The following is a 25,792-nucleotide window of genomic DNA, read 5'->3' on the forward strand; positions in this document are numbered from 1 at the left end:
AAAGGAAATGTAATAGTTGTCCTTATTTCAAGAGAGACAGCAAGGCAGAAAATACAACTCCGAGGCTCTCCTGAGACTTTATGAAGATACAAAACTTTCACGTTGTTAATCAACTCCTAAAATAAGGTTTTTTTGATGTTTTTGGCACAGAAGGTAATTACAATCCAGAATTAGAACCAAACTATGTTAGAAGAATATTAAAAAGTTTCCACTATCTCACTGAAGCCTTTGATAAGTATCCTGGCTAGATATAGTATTGTTCCCATTTTTCTGTCCCAAGCTAATTGCAGCATTTAGGTGGACAAGGGATATTTGCATACAAGAGATGAACTTTATATTTAAAAGCAAAACAGCTCTTGAAATCATAAGCACATGCATGTGACATCACAGCTGGGTGCCACAGAAATTATTGTGTTGTGACAATACAATGGATTATGATTTCACAAGGAGAATAAATAGCAAGAGCAGATGATCACTTTAGAAAATAAGAGCTGGTATTCACATACATGTCCTAATAGTAAAATGTAAGGGCAGGAAAGTAAAAATCAGAAAACAATATATAATTAGCAACAATCTTCAAATTAAGTGTTTCTAAGTCCTCTCTTTTAAAGCCCAGAAGCTTCTTCAGAGGCAGATTCTTCTATTCTTTATCATCAACACCTAAAAAGCAGCAGTAAAACCTTATTCTGTAATTTAAACACACATACAAAATTGCTGTATGTAGAAGAACAGTCTAATGGTTACAGCACAGTCAGCAGGAACTATATTTCACTGCAAAGGTGTTGGTCTCCTGTGATCCTTCAGCTGCTGATATTTGCATCCTAGACTCTGTAGCATTTTATGGCCAAATTAATTTATACTTGTAAAACTGTTTGCAGTGATTAACCAGAGAATCAGATAGAGAGCCTTAAATGGATGGGAAGAATGAACTTAAGAAAAGCTTCACCTTAAAAAGTCTAATTTAATGGATTTCTGTCCACAAACTTCTCAGGCATGTCCCTTTGTGCAGTTATCCAATGCATTTTGCATGGAAAAAACTCAAAGTCTCTGCTCAGTACCTACCTAAGGGTGTAAGAACCTACAGTCAAAGCCCAAAAGCATGGGTTCATGACAGGAAAGTCATATCTTACTAACTTAATATTCTTCACTGAAAGGATGGTCAGTCATTGAAACAAGCTGTCTACAGAAGTGGTAGAATTATCATCCCTGAAAGTGATCAAACAGCATGTCAATGTGCTACCTGGGGACATGGTTTAGAAGAGATCATGGTGGTGCTAGGTTAAAGGTTAAACTTGATGATTTCAGAGGTCTTTTCCAAACGGAATTGTTCCATGATACTACAATTCTAATATTCTTTCACATATACACCGGGAGCAAGAGGGTAGAGCGCAGCTGTGGGAAGGGAATTGTGGTATTCCACATTTCCATTTGTTTACACATAACCATTTTTGGTTGATGGTATGCTCAATATGACTCAACCATGTACCCTGGTAGAAAAAAGGACCAACTATATAAAAATATTGGAATGTGTCAACATTCCAACACACAAAAATGGCGAAAAGATTACAGGGCATCAGGGATAATGTATGGCTTAAAATATTTGGTTTGTTCAGCTTAGAGGAGACCTCATTGCTACCTAAAACTTCCTCATGACTGGGAGTATAGGGGGAAAGTGCTGTCACCTCTCTCAGTTGTCTGGTGATAGGATGAAAGGGGAATACCTTGAAAGTCATGTCCTGCCTGAAATTTCCTACTGGCTGATGGAAATTTCCAGATCTGCACTCTCAGTCTTCTGCTTTAGGCTAAGTCCTACTCTGGAAGTAAAAGCGCTAAGCATAAACCTGCATCACTGCATAAAAAAGCAATGTAAAATCTTAAGCTTTAGGTTACCAGTAGATATTAAAGCTTTAGCACTCACATTACAAAATTACTACACAGTCCAGACTGCATGACTCTTTGTGTTCATGAAAGGAGTAACTGAAATGATGTTGTGCACACTGCAGGTGTTTTGTATGTAGAAATTTATGAGTGTCTTAAAAAATCCCGATTCCAGCTATTTCTTCTTGAACTCAAACATTCCTGATGTTTATTATGTTTCCTACACTAAAGGATACTTAACATTAGTGGATTTTCTCTAGGCAGGCAGATCTTCTCTGGAAACAAAGTCAATTTAATTATATAGTTTATTTCTTATCAGAGATCACTTCCATGTGTCATTAGTCATGCAAACAATCCCACTAACTTAAATGTAAATAAAATAAAATGGGCACGATTTGACCCTTCATCAATGTCCATGGAATAGATAAAAAACTAAGTAATAAAAAAGTAGAAGAAAAGCTCAGCATCCTACTGTCATGACCACAGGGTGGGTGGGGGTGGTCTGGAATTTAACATGATATATCAGTCTATGGGCTGATAATTGCAGTTGTTGTCCATCAACTTGTCAAACCTTAACATCAGCAGTAACTGCCTGCACAGTGCAGGATGACTAAGGAAGTGTGTGACCCCAGCTATGTCAAGTTTGAGGCAAACTGTTCATGTCACTTTACAGACTGCATTCTATTTGCTTCTACTTATCCTGCAATTCTTAAAGAACAGTCCACATGGCAAGTGCAGCATCCTTCATTTGCACTCAGTGTTCAAGGAATTAAAATGAAGGAGAAAAAGATAAAAAAAAAAGTAGAGTTTACATTTTTGAAAGACAAGAAAAGTATTCAGACTCCCAGCTTTGAGGAAATACATGTTATTTAAAAATCTTACAACTATTTATTATCTGACATTCTTTTAAGACATCACATACTGGAAAACTGACTGAGCTAGCTGCATAGAACCAGTATAATATGTCTGATATAAGTATCCCCATATTATATATATCTTATTTAATAATTAAGAATAAAATTATTATTCTATGTTAAGTACTTTAAAAATATTATGCTGAGCACTTTTCTGTTTGTAATATATAATTTACAAAAGTGAAAAGACACTGCTTATTTCATTTTATGTGGTCTGAATCTATACCCCTGACTATTTTCTCTAGTGCATTGAGACCTATCACTTTGGATAACAACAAACTATTCTTTTGAAAGGGATAGTTTTGACAGAATTATCTGTATTAACATTGAACTCCAGAGTTGTGTGGTGGTAAAAATAAAAGTAAACCTGAAAATGTTACAAAGAAATAAATGGTATCCAATATTTGCACTTTCAAGGATGAGATCTTACATGTTGTGTCACTAATGCCACAAACATGCTGACATTTACTGACCTCCCTGGACTCTTCCTTTTATGTCCAGGTCTCTCCCTTAAAAACCACACCTGGGCTTACAAGTTCAGGCTCCTCCTACATGTGATGTAATAATCTTTCTGGCTACTAAAAGAGCCAGTCTAGTCACCTGATACTCTCCTTTTAACATGGCTATTCTGATTCCCATAGACAACCTGGTCCTTCCTCCTCCATTAACTTCCTGTAATTTCATCCCATGTTCTTTTGTCTGCATCTCCTAACATTGCCATTCATTTTCTCAGTCAGTATACCCTGCACTGTAACAGCCTGTAACATGCAAAAATCACTTTTTCTTACTCATCTAATGAGAGAGAAGACCTGATATGGTATTGTGTTACACATATATATATACATATGCATAATTGATTCCTTCTTCCAGCAGAGCTTCTAGGTAAGGTACACAGTTTGGGCTGGCTGGCTGGTTAAGAGGACATTCAGAAAAATGTTTACAGACCTTCAAAGTGATTCAACTCTGAAAGAGCTAGGCCATGTATAAATCCCAGGAGTACACCATTTTTCTAGCTGAAGGGAGTTGTTACTAATGAGCAAGGAGATACTACATTTTATGTCAATAATACATATACTATTGTTATGTGTAGAAGATATAATTAGTGCCATTTCTAATATGATATATGTGATACTGAATATTTGTTAGAGTATACACGTTTGTATTAGGATTTCCCCCCCACCCTCGCAGGCGAGAATGGTGTATATTAGTAACTAATTTACAAGTAAGAAGGTTGGGCTCCCCAGGAGATGGGCCATGTCTGGGGAGATATGGGAACCCCAGGTGCTGATCATCGCATAATCGACCCAAGATGGATATCATGGAAATCCTCAGACCTTCCCATAAATTTCATCAAGGGATTCAACAAACTCCAGACACTGAATTGTTCTCCCTCATCACCAAAAAAAGAGAATCTTATTAACATATCAACTCTGAATAGAAGAAAGGACTGATTGCTAAAATCTTGGCCTCAGGTGGAATTTTCCCTATAAAAACGGCTTGTGCCAGGATGGAGGTGTGTGGGCATAGGGGAAGACCTCTGCTGAGGCTGACTCCTTGTGGCACACCCAGGGCCGACCCCGGGCTCGGCTCTGTTCTTTCCTTGTGGCTGGCTAGATAGAATTTGATTGCAAAATAAATATTTTATTTTTTCATATTAATTTGGATGGACAAATTTTCATTTATAACACTATTGTTGAAGTTATGGAAGATGGGTGATTGTGATATGTCTCTGGGTAAAAATAATACAGAAAAGACCAGATGTTATGCAAAGATATAGATCTCCTGTATGCTAGATTATCATAAGCAGGAAAGTGAGGCTCCCTCTTTTCACCAATTAACAAAAGTATTCAGGCTTTTGGACTATATGTATGCTAAAAAAACCAAGTTAAAAAGCAAGATGAAAATGCTGATGAAGCTATTCTGGAGATGGTCTGCTCCTTCTAATTCTAATAGGAAAGAAATTCCAAGAGCGGAAATATAATTAAAATGAAAAAATCACAAAGGGATTAAGTTCATTCTAAGGAATACATGGCATGAGCATAACTGAATAAGAATAATGAATATTAACACAAAAAACTTCATTAAAGGAGCATAGATGAGGGAAGACATGGAAACTGAATTATTTATTCTTTTTTCTGCTGCTATTAAAAAAAATCCCCACTCTGATCTGTAATCAGAAATGTAACAAAGTTTAGGGAGTAAGTGTTGAACATGATAGAGAAAAGAGGTAAATCTACTTGGATACTAGACATTTTAAAATTATCTTAAGGAATTTGTCCCCAACTGCTTAAGGAGCCAGCCAAAGCAATTTTTAGACATTGTATGGTATCTTGGACAACACTGGAGGAAGTACAAGCATAAAGAGCTCTGGAAAAAGACAAATGTATTATGTGCCTTTGAAAATAGCCAAAGGGAGGACCCAACAAAACACAGACCTACCAGTACAATCTTTCAAAGGGAGGTTGTCGGAACACTAGAACAAGTAAAAAGCCAATAGATTTTATGAGCACCCAAAAAATAAAGTAACTAAAAAGGAAAAGGAAAAAAGCAAAGCAGATTTTCCAATGGTAAATTATGTTAAACCAGATAACCTTCCTCACTTGGCAGGATAAATGGCTTACTTTTTGCCAGGAAGGAGTAAGTATGATAGGCCTTGACTTCTCTAAAGCCTTTGACTTATCTTCCCAGAAGTAAATGAAAGGGAGCTAAAACCTGCTAAAAAGTTGCAGTTGAAAAGTGCTGATTAAAGGTCTCCCTGGAAAGAGATCTGAAGTAGGGTGTCTGTCTCAGGAGAGCAGAAATTAACAGGCGTTTGCAGAAAGGAGACCTCTACTCCAGAGGCCCAGCAAAAGCTCTGTGTCCTTTTATGAGTCCATGTACACCATAAAAAGAAAGATCTCATGATAGAGCCTAAATTTCCTTGTCTAACCGGTGATCTCCATGTGACACGAATGGCAGGACATCAAGAAAATCCCCACAGTCACATTCCTTTCAGTCTAAGTTCTGATGTATGCTTTGCAGTTTCAGTACAAACTGAAATTCCAGCTTATAACCCTCACAACTCATTAATAATGAAAACAAGCAGCAAATTACTCCCCAGTTTGAATAGTTTGATGACTTTTAGTGATACAAGAATTTGGATGCTGCCCTTTACCACAAGCAGGCTGAAGCTGGTGAGGTTAACTCATGGGACACAGTGATACCTGGTCTTCCACTGCAAGCTCCTGTGTGTGAATAACAGCTACCTGTCCTGAAAAGTAACACCTTTCAGTCTGAGCACTGCAGTTTACTGCAGTGTAAAGACAAAGAAGTGATTTATGGCTGGCAGAAGTGTGCCCTGGGCAATGGGAAGACCACAGGAAACATGCACCACAATCGCTCTGTGATCAGATCCACAGGGAGCTGTCGTTGTCTGTCTTCCCAAAGTTGCCTGCAACAGTTGGTAAAGTAATAGCCCAAAATGGTGACACACATGGAACTTGAAAAACACAAAGTGGGAAATGAGAATGATGTTTTGGAAGGGAAATGAGGGAATAACTATCAGGAGTAAGGTAATATTTATCTCCAGACCACACACAAAGAGCATTTAAGGCATGAATGTCATCACTGTGTTAAATGCCACCTCTCTAGCTAAATGGGAATAAGCCCGTATCCACCTCCAACAGCTACAAAATCTCTTGAGACTTTCCACTGAACAAGCCATTGTTCCAGGAAAGCACAATGATTTCTTTACTATTGTTATCTAAGGTGAAAGCTCAGCAGTTAATTTCATTCTTCAGTGCAAGTTTCTCTGTAGGATGTACGTCTCCCTCACATTAGATGTGCAAGAAACACTGGTGAAAAACCTCATTATGAATGGATGTTTTTATGGGCTTCAGAATATATTTTTAAAATTCTACTGAATAGGTTTCCAGCATGTGTCTCGAGGTGTTAGAAATGTGTTTACAGGTAGTCTCATGTTGCTAAAAGACTATTTCAGACTGGAAAATCCCTACAGATATTAACAAGCTTTATTCCTCTATTTTAACTATCAATAATTTAAAAAACCAAAAACAAACAATGCCAGAAAACAACCAAACAAAAAAAAAATCTCCAGACAAATTTAGACTGAACTCTGAGATTTCAGTGTCAGAAAAACAGAGGAATGATCAAAAGCTACCATGCGCTTCTGAGATCTTATCTCATGTTTTCCTGATGGAATTATTTAAAGATTTGGTATAAACTAACCACATTATTATCCCAATGATTTGGTGTTTGCCACTTTAATGAAATTGCTTTGTTGAAAACAGTGAGAACACTTTTTCTTCATCTTTGCTCTGGCTGCCAGGACTCATTGTGCTGACTCAGTTCAATACTACCCAGTACCCATTTTTCTGGACTCCTGGTGTCACCAGCTAGAAAAAAATCCAGCCCAAACATTCATAGTTAAATGCTTTCCCCTGCCTTCCCTCTCAGTAAAGCTGCATAGTTGACTCATAAAGGTCTACAACTCTTAAGTTTTGCATGACTGTGTTGAGAAAAGCAATCCATCTACTCTCATACTCTACCCTAGGGCTCTCAAAGCCAGCTGCCTGGTATCCAGCAAGGAAAAAGAGGGTGCATGAAATTGGAAAGAGAATGAATTTGTTAAAGAAAAAAACTTCAGTTACAAGAAGCCCGGGGATCATTGGAGGTATGAAAAGAAATCATACTTCAGAACTATGAAAAAAGAATCAATAAATAATATGACTGGAGTAACCTGCAACAAAGCCTTGAAAACTGTCTAAGCAATCTGATCAGCTCTAGCGTCCTCTGTTAGGGTTTTCTGTCTCCTTATCAGACCTATTTCAGAAACAATCCCTCCAGGGCAAATTTATCAACTGATCTTTAACAGTGGTTTAATTTCTCCTTTCAGCTGGTTCATGATTTTATCATTTCTCTCCACTTTCCATGAATGACTGCCAACATCACTCTCTATAGAAAAAAGATGGCTGCAACTTAGGAAAGGAGGGGAGATCAACATATCCGTATGATAAAACTTGTGACTCTTGAAGCAACATCTTAAGAATGGATTTCAATTATCTGGTTTTAGTTTGATTATGAGCCTACAATCCAATTTTTCTGCACACTACAGTGGCCATATAACATTCACATCATGGTGTTGTGAATTCACACTTGTGAATTCTGAAACAAGGGATTATTATAGATGGAAATCACAAAACCTGAACCAGAAAATTCATGCTCAGACAATTTCCACCCCCAGTGGAGTGAAGGGGAGATAAGACTGAAAAAGACTGGAATAGGAAGTTCTTAAAAATTTTTTTAAATTGTGTTACTTCGGAGCAGGATCTCTGTAAATGAACCAGATTATTAAGTTTGCAGGTATGGGAGAAGGTTTGTCTGACACAACCTCCTGCATATATAATATAATGAAAGTCATTACAGTCCTGAAGCCAGGCCCATTTTGTTTGTCCCAGAGGCTAAGCTCAGGGCTAGCTCTTGCACTAGAAAGCATTTGACAACCTATCTCCCACTGGCAGGTGGTATGCAGTGGCCGATCATTTTGAATTTCCTGATTTCAGTACTTTCTTTCACCTCTCACCCTTTCCTGGTGAGTGATGATAATTTTAGATGCCTCTGCATGATAGGGAATAAGCAGACATATCAGGTCACTTTAAAAAAAAACCCATAAAACACAGGCATTCACAGTAGTTAAAAACAAGATGTACATAATCCAAATGTCAATGAAAATTAATTCTTTTGTAGCTTGTCTCAGCAGACACAAACTTTATGCTGTTTTGCATCTTAAAACATAAAAATCCTTTAAAGTCTGCAGTATTTCCTCTAATGACGTAAAAAAAGCTCAGTGCACATTCTGGGACCTTTCTAGTATGCCTGGGATAAGCTCAAACATATACAGCTGTTCTTTATTAGCTTACTTCAGGGGATATTTCACAGCTGGGTTAAAATAGATTTACATATGTTTGGCTGAATATGCATGATTTCAGGGCTCCAGAGAAGTTGCTGTAGCCTGCAAAGTGAATCTCTCATCTTCACAGTTCCCATTTCACTGCAAGGAGCTCCTCTGATAGTACAGAACAAGCGTTTGGTGTTTCTTTTTTTTCTGGCTTTTTTCCTTTTCCTGATGTAGGCATTATGTATTCAGAGCAGCCCAGTGCCTTTCTGGAAGAAGTTTTATTAATAGTGTCAAGGAAAAAGAAGCTGTCACTGAGAAATTCTGTGGCTTTTCCTCTCCTTTTATACAGCCTGTTTTGAACTATGACCTTTCTGCACAACAGGAAAAAGTGAAGTTTGCAGAATGTCAACATAAGCAGCTCTACTTAGCAGGCTGAAGCTCAAACAACCTTATGGTAGAATTTGGGTTAAATTTCAAACACTGCACATAATCTAAAAGCAACAATTGTTTCCTTGTCAGCTCTGATCTTGTTTAAAGACACAAAAGTGCAAATGATAATTTTGAGCTAATAGGGCAACTGAACACATCACAACTGAACTAACAAGGGAGTTATATATTAAACATTCAAAGACAAATAGTAAGACAATAAATAGTAAGACCCTATATCTCCTATTCTCCAAGGCTCCTAGAAATTATAACTAAATTGTTGAACACCTATGTGACCAAGGCAACAGTGTTTATTCATGCACACAGACTGTATTTCTTAAAAACAGTCCTTCTGCCCACAGCTGGGCTGAGCTGGTGCATGCTAGGAACATGGCTGAACCCCTTGTTAGCTCTGCCTTTACAAAGAGGAAGGATGAAACCTCTTCTGTGATTAAAATGCCATCACTGCATATTGCACGACAGAAAGAAAACTCACTGTGGATTAGCTCTTTACTTCTCCTATGCTCATGAACAGACCAGCTGTAGTCAAAAGACCTGGACTTAAAAATTAAAACATGCCCCTACTGGGAATACCGAGAAGACTGCTTCTTCTAGAAAGATTTACAGGGCTGCTAAAAAATAGATTATACATGTCTGATATTAGGTTTGCCATTTCCCTTTGTATTGCAGTGCCATTGCCTCACCTGCCTTTGAATACATTAAATGGGATTGTGATAAGTTTGAAATACAGGCTGTAACAGTCAGCAAGACTAATTTTACTGCTAGTTCTTTGATATCTCACAACTCCTCAAGTATAACTATCAGAACCTTTCTTTCCTCTGTTACATTAATTCAGATTCATAGTATGTCCAGTAAAGCAAATGTAGTTACTCCAGCCATATCCTGAGGTAAAAGACAGCATTTCCCTTATGGACTTCGTGCCCACATTTGTTATGGTCTCACTTAATTTTCTGTCCCAGAGGTACCTTCTTTAATGCATTTTTCTTTCTTACTTATATCTCTCTGCTTTTTTTTTTTAACCTAATTCTTTTTAGCACCTCCCTACCTTGCAGAAGCTGGTATAATGTGTGTACATTTATACTTTATTGCCACAACTTAATTGAATGTTTCCTGTGTAAATTTTTTAACATGCTCAATAATTACTATGTCCAGTCTCTTCCCTGGATGAGGTGAACCTATAGCTTCATCTCAGTGGACATATATTGGCAAGAAGATACCTGCCCCAGCCCCAGTAAAGCTGTCCTGAGTCCAGCAGTAACATACCAGAACAGTGTGGGCAAAAAAGTGTCCTCTCCAACACATATTCAAATCCCATGCAGACACCCTTTTGATTGTCCAGCAGCAGGAAGGCAGACATATCTATCTGCTTAACAAGCCTCACACACAGCAGTGTTGCTGCTGCAAATAACAACTCCCCCAGCCTTGCAATCAGTTCTGCTACTGGGTCAAATTTTACTTTTCTGGATTTACTGCAGTCATTTGTCCACTTCCTGCTCACATCTTACTTTAACCCAGCATTTTCCAGTGCTGCAGGAAAAACAGGGAGCTTACACAGCTAGTTAATCAACATGAAGGTAGCTCCTGCAACAAGGAACATGACTGGCTTTTTCACTTTTGTAGACTAGCTCTCAAGAAATGTTTACTGATCTACAGATATACAAACTTCCATATAAGAGGTTAAAGCCCAATTTATTTTCCTAGCATTGGAACCCTATCAATTTTTAGCACAATCTCTTTTCACTTGGGGACATATAACATAGTGTAGGTGAGATCAAACTTTTCAGGGTAGCACTGCTGATGTTATCAAGTTTTCTTGCCATGAGCAAGTAGAGATAAACTGTATTGTTTTTCTAGGTCTTGATGATGGGTAGCTGCTGATTTCATATTAGTAATTTAGTTCAATGAGTGTGAACTGCACACTGAGATATGAAAAAACCCTTTTGTACACAAAATTAATTGGTCATACTGGTTGACTGCCTCAGGACATTGCCTGTTGCTGGTCATATTTAGACAAAAAACATATAAAGTGCTGCAAAACTGTAAGACTTCTTTAAGACACTGAATAGAGACTCCTGTTTTGTAGAGATAAAGCTGAATACTATCCGCAAAAAAAGAGCAGTGCTCTTCATGTTCCTTGTTATGAGCCATGATTGCACAAACCTCTGCAGAGACTGTTGTGAATGCAGGAGGTTCAGTGTGGAAAGCATGCAGGAGACAGAGTGAACTCCTGCCTTTGAGAGGCTCTGACTGGGACTCATTCAGCAATGAATGCACATGGAGAATTGCTGAGCTGTTTGATGGGAGCTATGAGCTGGTACTGATGGCCTTTTCTGCACCACTTGGTAAGACCACTTCTGTGAGCATCCTTAAAAACCAGTGGTGCTCAGTGTCCACCTTGCATCATGGCTTCTGTTGCACTCACCCTGCTTGCTTGCAAACAGGAATTCAGAATTTATTTAAGAATAATAATTTACTGATTTAAAGAATAAGAAAATATCAATAGGATGTTTGGAATTATTTTTGTGAAGGATTTGGTCAGGTGTTTCTGCACATGCTTAAACTCTCTGTATATGTGGTACTGTTTGTGTTTAGCAACTGCAGATCTTTCAGGCTGTCCAAAAATACCCCTCTGTTTCTTTCTACAGGGACATGATAGGGGATAGCAGTAGCTTTGTAGGGCTTCAAAAATGTGCCTGCTTTCCCCCAGCTGCCTTTTTTTTTTAATATTACAGCTGCTCTTTTATTTTCTATCATAATTGTGGGTAAGATGGGATGGAACATGAACAAGATGGCATATTATTGACAGCATACAGCTGGTGTTATTTTCCAATTAAAAAAATCCTTGATGGGCATATGAAAAAACTGTCTAGTTTATGCCCAGTTTATTTCACAGAAGATAAGCAATCTTTGGTTGCTAGTAAGAGAACAACAGTTTAATATCCTGGCCTACACAAAATTGATGATGAATATGCTATCAGCCATTTCCAAATGTTTGCTGTATTTTACAGCTGTGCCAGAAATTCTTCTTAATGCTTCCTGAGCAACAACTCTATAAACTGCCCTAAGCCCTTCTAATGCCAATGGAGCTGTTAAAATCTACTTGACCAGGGACCCTGACTTACTCTGTTCTGCTGGGGCAGGGAGAGTTATCAGACTATCAGCTGGTGGTTTAAGAACACCAATGCTCAGTGTACACAGAGTTGTTTGTGTATTTAGTTGTCTAACTGTGACAAGTCTGTTCTGGGCATGAGGGACTGAGATTAAAAAAAAAAACCTTACAGCTTTGCCAACAAAACTCCTTTTCTTTTTCCTCACAGGGATATTAGGATGCACATTTTTGATACAATGGCAAATTTGCAGTCTCTGCTTCAAAACTTCTCAATAAGGTGCCCTTAAGACACATTTTTGTAATATGAGATTAACAACATATCTTTTCCCTATCCTCTCTCTCAGCCACTGGCACAATCTTAAGAGTACATTATTAAAGTCTAGCAAAAGTAGTAGCAATGGTAACCAGACAGCAGAGACTACAGTGCCTCACTAAATGACTATGAAAGAGTTTAAAGGAACACCTCCCTAAACCCTGACTAAATGAAGGAAATTCAGAGGAACAATTGCTTTCCAAACACAATGACATTTGTTATCTGTATTTACTGTTCAATAAAACTGAGATTGCAAAATCTAAATTATGTCCTCTCCAGGTTTTTCATTTTTTAATTAACTACATGCTGTTGGATCAGTAAGCACCAGCCTATGCTGACACAAGGAATTAAGTGTACCCATTTTACAGTCAAAGAAAACTAAGAAAAATGGAAAAGTTATTTGGGATCCCTCCTATATAATTAAAGAGATATTGGTAACAATTAACTAAAGGTTAATTAATATGAGAAAAATGGCATTTTTTACAGGTCGGGTAATTAGATGTTTGACAGTTTACAGACCATATTAGCAGTGCTCTTAACCAGGACTGTCAATGTTTAGGTCACTGTAAAATTACTACATCACATCTGAACTATTAATTAATTGAAACTAGGCACAACCTATATGAGAAAAATGAATTATTCAAATATATTTAACAGCATATTGACATTTTAATTGTACACTGGCATTAACAAAACTAAAAGACACTTTAAATATCTTTCATCTACTAGATTTTCTGCTATTAAATCCCTTTGAATGTCAAACCAGTTTCAGAAATCTCTTGTTTAAAGGGCCAGACTGTCCTCCCAATTCAGCATCTTTATTTAGTACAACTTCTCCTTATAATCGATTTAAAAATCACAGAAATGAAACTGGGTAACCTGTCCACCAGCTATGCCTTGCTATTTCTAGATAGAGTAGTGGCTCTGTGGAGCAAGCACACCCTACAGCAAATTCCCAGCTCTTGGTAAATATGTCAGTACTACAAAGGTCAAACAAGAGCACGAGGCAGTCTGTGTTCTTCCACTGAGCCATCCTCGTTGGGTGACAGTGGATGAATGCAGCTGGGGATCTGCTCCACCACACAATAGCTCTAGTGCCCTGAACCCTGAGCAGCTGCCTTGACAAATTAGATGTGGCCTCTTTTATTGGAAAAGCATATTAGGGTCCTTGGGCAATGACAGTTTTTCCCCTCTTTTAGTAAGACAAGGCTCTACAGCTCATTGCAGCCTGGAAATGGATACCCTGACTTGAAATATATGCTGGTGGACAATTACAGGTCAAGGATACCTACTGTTTCCAGAAGCCACATTTGATAACATCTATTTTAAACTTCACTACTATTTTATTTGTAGGATCTAATAAGGGAACAGAGAAGCTCTGTTTTGATAACCAGATCAATACAACCTCTTCTGTTACCAATGATGCAATTTTCTTTTTCGCTACTAAACAGCGAATGGCTCTTGGATCTAGTCTTGCCATTCAGTGTTTCCACTTCTGCTAGTTAAATCTGAAATCTGTACTGTTAGTGAAATGCAGAAATGTTTTGAATTCTGAAAATGTTAAGTGAGTGTCAGTGCTAAAGTATAGCCATTTCTTTAAGTGTGGTACAGGCAGTTAGTGTGTGCTGGAATATACCCCACCATTATCTTGATTTCCCTCATCCTTGCCTGTCTTTTGCAGTTAAATCTGTTCCTTTCTTAAACTTTCATATGGCCACTATAGAAAATCTGTGACTAAATGAGCTGGAGCTTTCTTTATGTAAGGTTTGAAATGCAGACTTAGTCACACAGAAGACACACTAAATCACTGCCCCATACTCTATAATAACCCCTTGTTTGACTAAAATTGGCTTAAAGATTTTTCCCTCTCAGGGAAAAATCCCTGCTCAGGGATTTAGCTCCTGACATAATTTCTGAATGCCTTGTGTCTGCTCCATCTCTTCACTCTTGTTCTCAGAGAAACGTACTAAAATCTGCTATCAGAGACATCCTTCCAGTATTCTTCTTTCATTAATTTTATATGAAATTTCCATTTTATTAATTAGCATCTACTTTGCTACTGTCACTGTTTGAACTTGAGGATGTAATCTGAGATGATTAGCTGTCTCTAGCTGTGGGAGCAGACAGCTCATACATGCAAGACAGAACAGAAGAAGGATCAGTGTCATTTCTCTGGACAAGTCTGGTGTGTTCCCTTAATCCTGACTGCACAGCCCTCCTGGTGCATGTCACAGGACACTAGCCATTCCCGTGTGGTGAGATCATCAATCTTCTGGCACCTTTGTGAGTTATTAGCCTGGGCTAGTGAGTCAGGTATCTGGCCACTAAAAACTATACTGAGAAATTTGGTCCCATTCAAATGCTAACAATGGCTTTCAGGTGCTTCTTTGATAGGGTGCTGAAACAGTGCCCCACAGTAGGTGTGTTGGGATTAGTTTATGGGACATCCAGCTCCTGGACAAGTTGATTATTAGAGGCATTTTAGGCAAATATAGGGCTGGTTGGTTGGTTAATTTTTTTTAAAGATTTCAACCAAGCAACCAGTATATAAGGCCTCCCTCTGGAAACAGGGATATTTACAGTAAGCTGATGCTGATTTACTTAAGAACATTTCAGAAAAAAATCTACAGAGCTTTGTTTGGCACAGACTCATCCAACCAATCTCTGTTTTCATCCTAATGAGAAGCCAGTACATTTTAATCTAGATGTAGCTTTATACAAGTTTAAATGAACTAAGTCCTGCATCGTGCTGTCTAGGTAAAATCACTTTGTGAACCACTACAACTCTGAGTAACTACACCTCTCACCCCAAATCTCAGCCAAGTGCTACGGAGCCATAGAATCAGAGCAAATTCTCTATTCCCTTTCTCACAACTTCATAGACTCTGGGCAGAAAACTTTATAGTAAAAGAAGGATCTGGTCTGATTCAATCTTCATTGTTTCCTCAGCACTTGAATTTTAGTAATCTGCAAGGTACTTGTGACTGTTTTCTATTTGTGCATACAATGGTTTGAGATATGGGAAAGAATAGCAGTGTTTGCATAGTTTCCCCCCAGATGCACATGCTTTGGGTGAATACATCTCTTCCCAATCCATCCAGGCAGAACTGGCTATGGTGCAACTCTTCCCACTGGCCTTAGACTTGTTTTGGGATCAATCAGTTCCTTCTGACAGTGTCAGGACAATGGCACTTATGAAATACTGAGCATTTGCTTCACCTCCACACATTAAAAGTCTAAGCCCTTCCACTAAGACCTGCAAATGCTGACTCAAAACCTAAGTTTTGACACATTTTTGTGCCACTTCAATTCCTCATTTCCTCATCTGATTTACTACATAATGCCAACAACATAATAACATTCCTGTGTTTTCTCTGATACAGAAATTGCTTTGAATCTTCTGGATCCTTGTACATATTAGCATATAACAATATTTTTGTATAAAAGCATACTCTGCAAATGTACTCCTTGATGCAAAACTCAGCTCTCCTGTGATGAATATTAATTGTTTAGTTTATGAAAAAAAGTCTGAAGCTTTGTTTTGTCACAGATTTTTCCCCCACTCATTTCATGTCTACTTGTAAAATATCTTGTTATGTCAGCACTTTACATTCTTTATCATAACTGTACCTGAAGTTTCTTATAATTTTGTCTCACTGCATCAGAATCTGCCTGAACATTAGCAGACTCTCCAGAGACAAGTATTGTCAGCACTTGGCAAATCTTTCAAGTAGTGATAATCACAGTAAAATTTAGTAACACTGCCACTTGTGTACAGTATGAAATATCTTCTGGAGGCAGGTTTTGAGAGGAGCAGCTCTTGGGCTCCCCAGCAGCACAGCCCTCTCCAAAAAAAGGAATTGACAATTGTTAATTATGTACCAGAGGAAGAGCTACAGCTATAGATAATAATAATATAGATTATACAGTCTATAAAATAATAGGTGCTACCAGATTCTGTCTCTAAAGGAGCCCTCTTGATATCCAAATAAACCAGCAGCTCTTAACTCTCTGTTTATCACATCCCACTTCTAATCAGCTTTTTACCTTAGTTACATGGATATCAATAAAAGGCTTGCTAAGGAAAGGAGATACCACTCACAATCTTCACCTTAGGAGTGCTGAACCAAGTAAGAATACAAACATTAAAGACTGCTAACCACTACACTTTTGCTGTTCAGTGCCCAGCTCAGCCACTTCCACCTGAATGCTGTGAAGAAGAAGCTGTAGCAGAGCCACAAAATCATAATCTGAATTTTCAACCAATTTATCAGAACAGTGATTAACAGGCACAGATTTCAGGCAGATAGGGAATGTGTGAGAAAACCGAGCTGTCGGCTACATTTGTACCAATGAACCCAGTACTAGAAAAGCATGAGGCATTTCTGAATGGAAGCAGGAAGGACAGGAGGCAGCAGAGAAGGGCAGCAGGGTAGTAAGGGACAGGGCCCTTGAAGAAAACCACATTGCTTTCTTCACGGAGGCCCTGTCGAAGAGCTGTACATCTCTACTCCCCCCTTCGTTAGTAGGGTGACTACAGAGGGACGCAGCACTACGGCGCTACTGAGGTTTAAAGGGTAAAGCCTTGGAGTGTTCCACAGGAGGAGCTTCATGACCCCGACTGTGGAGGAGGAACACCAAGTACAATGGCAGCAGGGTTAGGGAAACTGTTAGGCAGCAAGGTTAGGGAAAGCAAGCTTAGGGAAACTGTTTCAACAAAGGTGAGAAATGCAATTAAATTAACACTAAAACACAGCAAGAAAGAAAACAAAACATAAACATACTCTAGAACATGTGCTGTTCTGTTTTTTTTTTTCCAATTTGGTTTAATTTAGTTTTTTGGGGAGATGGGAGAATAGGAAAGAGGGTTACAATTTGCCCAATCACAGTTGTTTTTTTTTGTGGATTCCTTAATGGCCAAAATGAAAATGCCAATGTGATGGCAATGCACAATTCCCACTCTATGGGTTGGAGTACACATTTTTATCTTGGCAAGAAATGTGATGTAGCTCAGAAACAACAGTCCCAGAGTATATTTAGCTACTAAAGCTGTGGCACACAAATGTCACATTCCCATGAGTCAACCCTTTTAAAGAACCCCGTCTTCACACCCCCAGATATTCCCTAAGATGCCTGCACTGAATTAAGAGTGAAGCATATGGATGGATGTGACATCATCAAAGCAACCGTGTTACAGTAAAGGAAACAGCAAGGATTCTTATACAATTAGTACACTCAGTAAGGAGCCATTTGTGAGCACAGAAAAAGAAAGAAAACACTGCTCAAAGGAATAGACACAACCAATAAAGAAAAACACAAAGCACCTTGCAAAACAAGGAGAAAATATTAAAAAAATTAAAATTTTCTTTGTGAATGTATGAAAGCAAAAGAAATTACAGCAAAAGTAGAAACAAAATCTTGATAAAAGGATTGTAAGTGTAACATTTATTGATTTAATTTTGTGTAAGGACTCCTTCCTTTGCCCTTTTGAAACAACAACTCAATAGAATTTTGGAACCAACTGGCTCTGACTGGGCAAGGCAAGGAGTAATAACACACAAGTGGATGGTCATGGTGAACAACCATGCGGTCACCTCTGCCGCCATTGTTTTGATGGGTGTAGACTGCTTCCAGCTTTGTCAATATTCATAATTAGGCACCAAAGAATGCATGATATTTAAATGACCCTGTCAAGTGCTTATAAGGCTCTTTGGTAACCATCACTCCCTGGGGAGGGAAGTATTGAATGTAAGCCACTTCATCAGTCAGTAAATTGAAGTGAAAATTATTAGAATTCAACAGCTTATACATTTATTAATATTTTCATGGATGCTCATCTAAAAGCTGCTAGTGGCATACAAGATGTTTTTAAGAGCTAGTTTTCCATCTATTAAGCAATGCTTTTCAGAAGACTTGTGAAGTGGGGACCCACACACAACAAACAGTGCTATTAAAATGCATATCCTTATCTTCATCCTCAGGGTACATTAAGGGGCAGATCTCCCACTTTTGGTGGTTTCTGACACCACTCCAGCAGAGGAGTTGTGTACAAGGATCCATCCTTCCTTCTATCCTGACTTCCTTCCTGTGTGCCTGCCTGCCTTCCTGCCCTCTCTCCTCCCCTTTCAGGATGAACAAGAGAAGAAATGTCTGAAATACAAGAAAGACTTCTTGCCTGAAGTTTTTTGTTTAACAGGTGTTACCAATAGATTGGACAAAGAAAGAAAAGATCCTCCTTTTTGGCTGTCAGTATTATCATTGATATTGCTGGGATGAAAGAGGAATGCTAGGTAAATCACATACATCTTAAGGAGGGCATGCAGGTTTGTCTGCCTTCCCTCCGCTAAGTGATACCCCTCTGGTAAGTGATACCCCTTTTTCTTACCTGCCTTTCTACAAATGAAGAGCAAGGGACAAGGAATTAAAAAATGGTATCTCAAACTAAGCTTAAACTGGAGTTTAAACTGGAGTTTAAAACTGGATTGTGAAGTTTCATCTTCAGTACTGTCACTCCCTTGCACCTGAAGTTAAGGTTTTGAGTATTGAGTCCACCTGAAATTCTTCCTCGGGCAAGGCTCAGCAGCCTCCAGGTCTGCAGGATGCAAAGTGGCCCTGTGCTTAACACACAGGTAAGACCAATCTGGTTCTAGAAATTAACTTTTCTGGTTTAGATTTTGCAGTTATTCTCCCAGAATCTCCTAGAATCTACAGGATGAAGCTCTTCAAAGATATTGTTCAAACAGATGTCCTTTTCTCTGTAGGAAGAGCTAATTAGCTGGAAGGTGGGGGACAAGTTTACATCCTCTGCCTGTGGGAGTTTAAAACTTCATATTCTATTTCCTGACGATAAGCCTAAAAGCCAAGGCTACTAGATTAATATTTTCCATAGTATCTCCTGCCTAATTTGACTAGCCCCCTCAGCTGGAAAAGCGCTTCAGGCTTTGCCTCTGATGGGCCAGCCAGGTGACACCCATTACCTTTATGGTAAGGGACTGTGAAGGCTCTTTGAGGTCAATCCTGGGATTGTGAGAAACCCCGGATATCCTTGGACTATGGGAGGCATTGTGTATCTTGAGCTGTAATGAATGACAGGCATTCAGGTCACAGTCTGGGTCCAGACCACCAGCAGCTGTTCATGTAGCTCTGCTGAAGAATGTTCTGTGATGGTAATGTGCCCATCACTCCTCAATGAAAGCCTCCACAAGTAATGCAAAGAATTCAAGGGTCAGTGGGCCAGATGGAGGGGGAAGAATAGAGGAAACAGTAACCTACTAGTTTGGGCAGACAATGCAAAATATCAGGTCTGGCATGCCAGTAGCTTCTCTTGGAACAGCTGATGCTTTTGTCTAATGAGTTTTTCATATAAAATGCATGAACAATAGAGACTGGAATCCACATTTCAATTAATATTTTAAGTGTTTGATATCAAGTATTCATAGCAGAAAGAACTGAACTTGTGTGTTCCTGCCCCTGGTGAATGCCCTAACCACTCAGCAAGTGAGAGTTGCTCATACTCATCTTCCTTCTAACACTCTGAGTACTTAATTAGTCCACACAGAGAAAAATACCTTTCAACAGAGATTGAAAGAAGAGATCTAAGAAGACCCTGGAGAAGAATAACAAGGATTCAGATCTCTCTAGGCAGTGGAGCTATTTGAATCTAACGCCCCCATTTAAAAGGAACCATATTAAAGTCTCTGAGATACAGATTAAAAGGAGCTGAAAGAATGATGAGGGTCAAGTTGCAATGAGGGGCACCACCACCTCTGCATAGAAGAAAAGGTTCTTCTTCTCTATGTTCAAGCAGCAAATATTGGCAATTCTCTGCCTAATCCTCTATATGTGCAGCAAAGGAGGAATGAAAGCCAAAGGACAGGATGTGTGTTTGTATTAGACCCCTATGCTTCAGCACTGGTCTGAGCACTGTGAAATGACACCTGAATCCCAGCCTTTTGGTGTGTGAAAAACAAAACATAGAACCTCTCCATGAGCAGTCATTTATGCATTATTTAATGCACACTAATGACCACACTCTAAAAGGAATTTTTTGCTCAGGTTTCACTGAAGACAGTGGGACTGAGGACCAGTGACTGGGACTACTCCCAGCTTACTCAATGGTTAAACTAGAGCAGGCTTTCCTTATGTATACTGGGATACTGGACCTGATGATCACCAGCTCAGTGAACTGATCAGTGATGTCATGAATGGCAGCAGCCTGTGCTGCAGTGATCATGCACTGGAGTTCACAGTCCTCAGGCATATGGGTCAGGCAAAGAGTAAAGTGAGGACCCTGCATTTTAGAAGAGCAAACTTTCAGCTCTTCAAGAAGGTCAGGACCCCCCGGGAAATTGCTTTCAAGGACAAGGGAGCAGAACAGAGCTGACAGATCTTTAGAGGTATCTCCCAAGAGGGAAGAGCTAGTGAAACCCAGGTGAAAGAAATTGGACAAGAAAGACAAGAGACTGAATGGCTGTACTGGGACATACTAACTGAACTAAAGGGCAAAAATGAAATGCACAGGTGGTGGAAGAAGGGACAGGTATCATGGAAAGAGTATAGGAACACAGTCTGGTTGTGCATGGATGGGGTCAACGTGTAGTTGGATCTGAACTAGGCAAGAGATGCCAAGAATAACAAGAAGGGCTTCTGCAGGCATGTCAGCCAGAAAAGGAAGGTGAAGAAAATGTACTCCACCTGGCAAGAAAGGCTGGCATGAGGACAAGGCTGAGGCACTCAACAAGAATTTTGCCTCAGTCTTCTCTCACAACCTCTCTGCCCATGCCTCTTTACTGGTCCACAAGACAGGGCTGGGGGAGTAAAATCCCTCCCACTGTAAGAGAAAATGAGGTTTGGGATCATTTAAAGAACCTGAACATACTAAAGTCTATGGAACATTGTGAGATGTATCCCAGAGTCCCAGGAACTGTCTGATTTAATTACCAAGCCACTGTCTATGGTATTTGAAAAGTGTGGCAGTCAGGTAACTAGAAAAGGGAAATTGTGCCCATCTTAAAAAAGGGTGGAAAGGAGGGCCCTGGGAACCATCAAATTGTCAGTCCCATTACCTCTGTGCCTGGGAAGATCACAGAACACATTTTCCTAGAAACCTCTGCTAAGGCACAAGGAGGACAGGGAGGTGTTCAAGACAGCCAGCACGGCTTCACCAAGGGCAAGTATTGCCTGACCAACCTGGTGGAGAGAGTCCTTCAATGGACAAGGAAACATATGTCATTTATCTGGACTTTTGTAAGGCCTTTGACATGGTTCCCCTCAACATCCTTCTCTCCAATCCTCTCCAAACTGGAGAGAGATGGACTTGATGGGTGAACAATTTAATGGACAAGGAATTCACTGGACAGCCTTATTCAGAGAATAGTGGTCTATGGATTGAGTTCTGAATGGAGATCAGTGACAAGTAGTGTCCTTCAGGGGTCAGTTTTGGGACCGATGTCTTCATCAATGACATAGTGGCATTGAGTGAGCCTGCAACAAGTTTGCAGATGACATCAAGCTGTGTGGTGTAACTGATGCACCTGAAGGATAGGATGCCATCCAGAGGGACTTGAACAAGATTGAGAAGTAGGCCCATGGGAACCTTGAGGTTTAACAAGGCCAAATGCAAAGTACCTGAGTCAGGGCAACTCACAGCTCAGAAAGCCAAATATATACTGGGCTGTGTCCAAAGCAGTGTGGCCAGGAGGGTGAGGAAGAGGATCTGCTCTGCTCATGTGAGACCCCACCTGGAGTGCTGTGTCCAGCTCTGGGGTCCCCATCACAGGAAAGACATAGACCACAAAGATGATCAAAGGACTGGAGAACCGTTCTTATGTAGACAAAGAGAACTGGGGTTACTCAGGGTGAGGAAGAGAAGGTTCTGGGAAGATGTTATAGCAGCCTTCCAGGACGTAGAGGGGGATATATAAGAGCTGGAGATGGACTTTTTACAAGGGCATGTGGTAGGACAAGGCAAATGGCTTCAAACTGAAAGGGGACAGGATTAAATTAGATTGGGAAGAAATTATTTACTCTGAGGATGGGTGGTGAAGCATTGTAACAGATTGCCCAGAGAAGCTGCTGATGGTCTATTCCTGAAAGTGTTCAAGGCCAGGTTGAATGGGTTTGGGACAACCTGGTAAACAGGAAAGTCCTTCTGGTCATGGGATTAGAATAAGATGATTTTTATGCTCCCTTTCAAATCAAAGCACTTCATGATTCTATGATTCTGTGGTTATTGAGAGATGGAAATAATGTGAAATTAGCGGAGAACTGTAGTGCTGCCTTGGGAATTCAGGGAAAGGCAATATAAAAATTCATCCTTAAGAACAATAGGAAGCCATGGATCTTGCTTTGTCAGAGAACAGGGCAGGTCAAATTTAAAGAGAGCTAAATTCCCCGCTTTCCTCCTTCCCATACACATGCACAAAACTCCCTATAAAGGCATACACTTCTGTTTGTTTTGTGTGGTTTCCTCAGGCAGTGAATTATCTAGGACTGAGTCTAAGATTAGCTGTTTAATTTCAGACTTTACAATAAGCTTTTAATTTTAGCACGGGAGTTTCATTACATTTTACTCTGAGCCAACTGGAAGCAGTTACACTTTAGTCCTCCTCCCCCTCCCTCCTCACCACAGGATGTCATTTCCAAGGCCTTACCCTTCTTGTCTTGATGATTATGTGATGAAACTGCCACATATGGATCTGTATTTTCAGATGAACCAAGTGGATCCTTCCAATCCAGCATGCGTCCCCTAGCATCATAACCCTGTCGAGCGCGAGAGTCAGAAGTGGTGGTGCTTGGGACTAGGGAACTGGAGTGTCCTGTTCACATTATAAATACAGGTAGGGAAGACAAGTCTCATTAGTCACTTACCACGCTACCTTCCCATGCTCAGGGATGTACAAACTGCTTTGCTTCCGTGAACGTCTTGTCTTAGACCGAGTAATGCTTCAAAAGGCCTTCAAAATGTGACTCCGAAGGAAGAGGGGATTTGAACCTTCCAGATCAGGGTGCTAAAAGGTGCTGCCAGTGAGCTGGCAGTTCTGTGCTTCTCAACAGAGTTAAATGCATATGCAAGAGGGTAAGCACACTTCATGAGTCAAGCATCCTTTGGCTGGATTCAGCACACGTCTGACTGAAACTGAAGTGTCAGCCCATGCTATCAGATACTGGCTCAGTCAAAAAAGCAAATAAAAAATCAATGTAAAACAGAACAATGTCCAAAATGTCTGGAATTGAATGGGAACACCAGAAGAACTACAAAATGGTGATATCATGAGGCACTTTACCTCATGTCCCCAGGGGAATGAAGGACTGCCTAACACCAGTGTGCTCACACTGCAGCACTCCTCGCCAGAGAGGAAATGACCTGGGCCAGCTGCTCACACCTGCTTGCACCATCACTATTGGTTCTGTCTGAGCTGATGGTGCAAAATCAGTCTGAAATAAGCACAAGACTGAGCACCATTTCTACTCAGAGTGACAGTGCAGACAGTGCCTCACCATGTGAATCTGCCCAAGAACCCATGACTCCAGCAGCAGCTGAGACTGAGGTCTCACATGCTTTTTTTGCATTACAAATGCCCTAGACATTCTTGTTGCCCTGAACAAGACTGATCTGCTTTTTGCGTATCATATGCACCCCAACAGACACTCACAGAACCTGCCCCACTGGAAACACAGCACAATTTGAAATGTGGTTTTCATGGGACAGCAGCATGTTTGCAGAGCCATACATTCTTTGAAGCTGGAGCTGGAAAGTACATCAGCACCTAAAATGCTTGAGATGCTTGGAGTCTACTCTCTCTGGAAGACAGCTCCCACATGGACTTTCCAGTGGCTCAGCTGCTTTAGGGAGATGGCACCAAATGCCATCCACAACACAAAATTTTGACCTCAAAACCATTCTGAAATTTTCCTTTTGACACATGTGAAAAAGTGAGTTATTATATCAAGCAGTTCTGGGCCTCCTTAATTTGATGTTGCGTAGCTATATCCCCTTACTTACTTTTCTTAAGGACTCCATAAAAAAAGGGGTTTTGACATATGCTCAAACACAAACTAACAGAATTGGATTATTCACAGACAGAATGGTATATAATATTTTTCGTCAGATAACACTAGACAGACTGACAGCAGCCCTCCTTTCTCCTATCTCTTTTGAACAGCCCAGCAAATTATTTTTGCTTCTTTAGATGAATCTCACTTGGAGAGGGCTACAGTCAGCAGGCTACAGGCTGCCCTAGCAGGGATTCTCTCTCTGCTCCTTTCCTTGATCTTCCTTCACTGCTCAGAAAAATAATTTGAGAGTCAGTGAGACAGAGACAGAGCAACACAAGGAGCTGAAATTCAAGCTTCACACAGAAGGCACAGAGCTGGGCAGGTAGAGCCTGTACTTCTGTAGTTTATTTTAAACAGCTCCTGGATGACCATAAAACTTTTGAAAGCTGCATCTCAAAATGCTGTTTTAAATGGCATCTAAAGCCATACAGCCCCAGTTCTCAGAAGTCTAGAGAGAAATTATGAATATAGATTCTCAGTTCTTCTCCAACAATCAGAAATCTATGTGCTGGCCACCAATGTCCCCAAGCTTTTAGATGCACCCACATGATTCTTTTTATCCAGCCCTTTCACCAGCTTCATGGTGTTGAACTACTGATGAAGTCAGCAAAATGCTGCAACTTCTATTAAGATGCTATGATTTAAAGAAATCCTGTTGAATATTAATAACTTTAGAGTAAAAAAAGTCTGTGTTCCTTTGTAAGTTTTTGGGGACCCCTTTGGATTTACTGAATCAAATTATATATGGGAGCACTTTGGACTATGTTTTGTATAGGACATGATCCCAATGAACTCCTTTAACTTGCATGCTTAGGAAGGAAAATTGGTTAAATTTGCAGTGTTCTCACGATGAAGCTACAACTTCAAGTACAACAAATTGTTAACACAATTTAGCTCTGGATGTAAGTCTGAAGGTTTTATACTGACAAGGGCAATGGATTATTTTTTACCCTCTCATGGTAGAATGTGTGTTTTCTCCCAGCCATCTTTCTTTAAAGTAGCAAATTAAATTATGTGCTTTGTTAAGACAGAGTTTTGAATGTCACCCAAATAGAAAAGAGGAGCCAAATGCTATCCTCTTTTAAAAGGTTTCCATAAGCTCCATCATGGCTGGGGACATTTGTAACACAGATAGAGGACTCCATTTGAACTCCAATCCAAATGTGCTGCCTGCTCCA

The 25,792-nt window shown here is 39.7% G+C and overlaps 1 protein-coding gene across 7 annotated transcripts in view; it reads right to left on the reverse strand.

Moving 5' to 3' along the window:
• SEMA6A (semaphorin 6A) overlaps positions 1-25,792 on the reverse strand; it is a 118,722-nt gene that overhangs the window by 5,474 nt on the left and 87,456 nt on the right. For 5 of the 7 annotated variants that reach the window (XM_085566616.1, XM_085566613.1, XM_085566612.1 and 2 more), the window contains one exon: positions 23,210-23,374. The exons of the other annotated variants lie outside the window; for them this stretch is intronic. In XM_085566616.1, coding sequence (XP_085422742.1) covers positions 23,210-23,374 — 165 coding nt within the window. The remainder of the gene's footprint in view (positions 1-23,209; positions 23,375-25,792) is intronic. 7 annotated transcript variants of the gene reach the window in all.

This window comes from Lonchura striata, chromosome Z (genome assembly GCF_050655825.1).
Source record: "Lonchura striata isolate lonStrDom1 chromosome Z, ASM5065582v1, whole genome shotgun sequence".
NCBI lineage: Eukaryota > Metazoa > Chordata > Aves > Passeriformes > Estrildidae > Lonchura > Lonchura striata.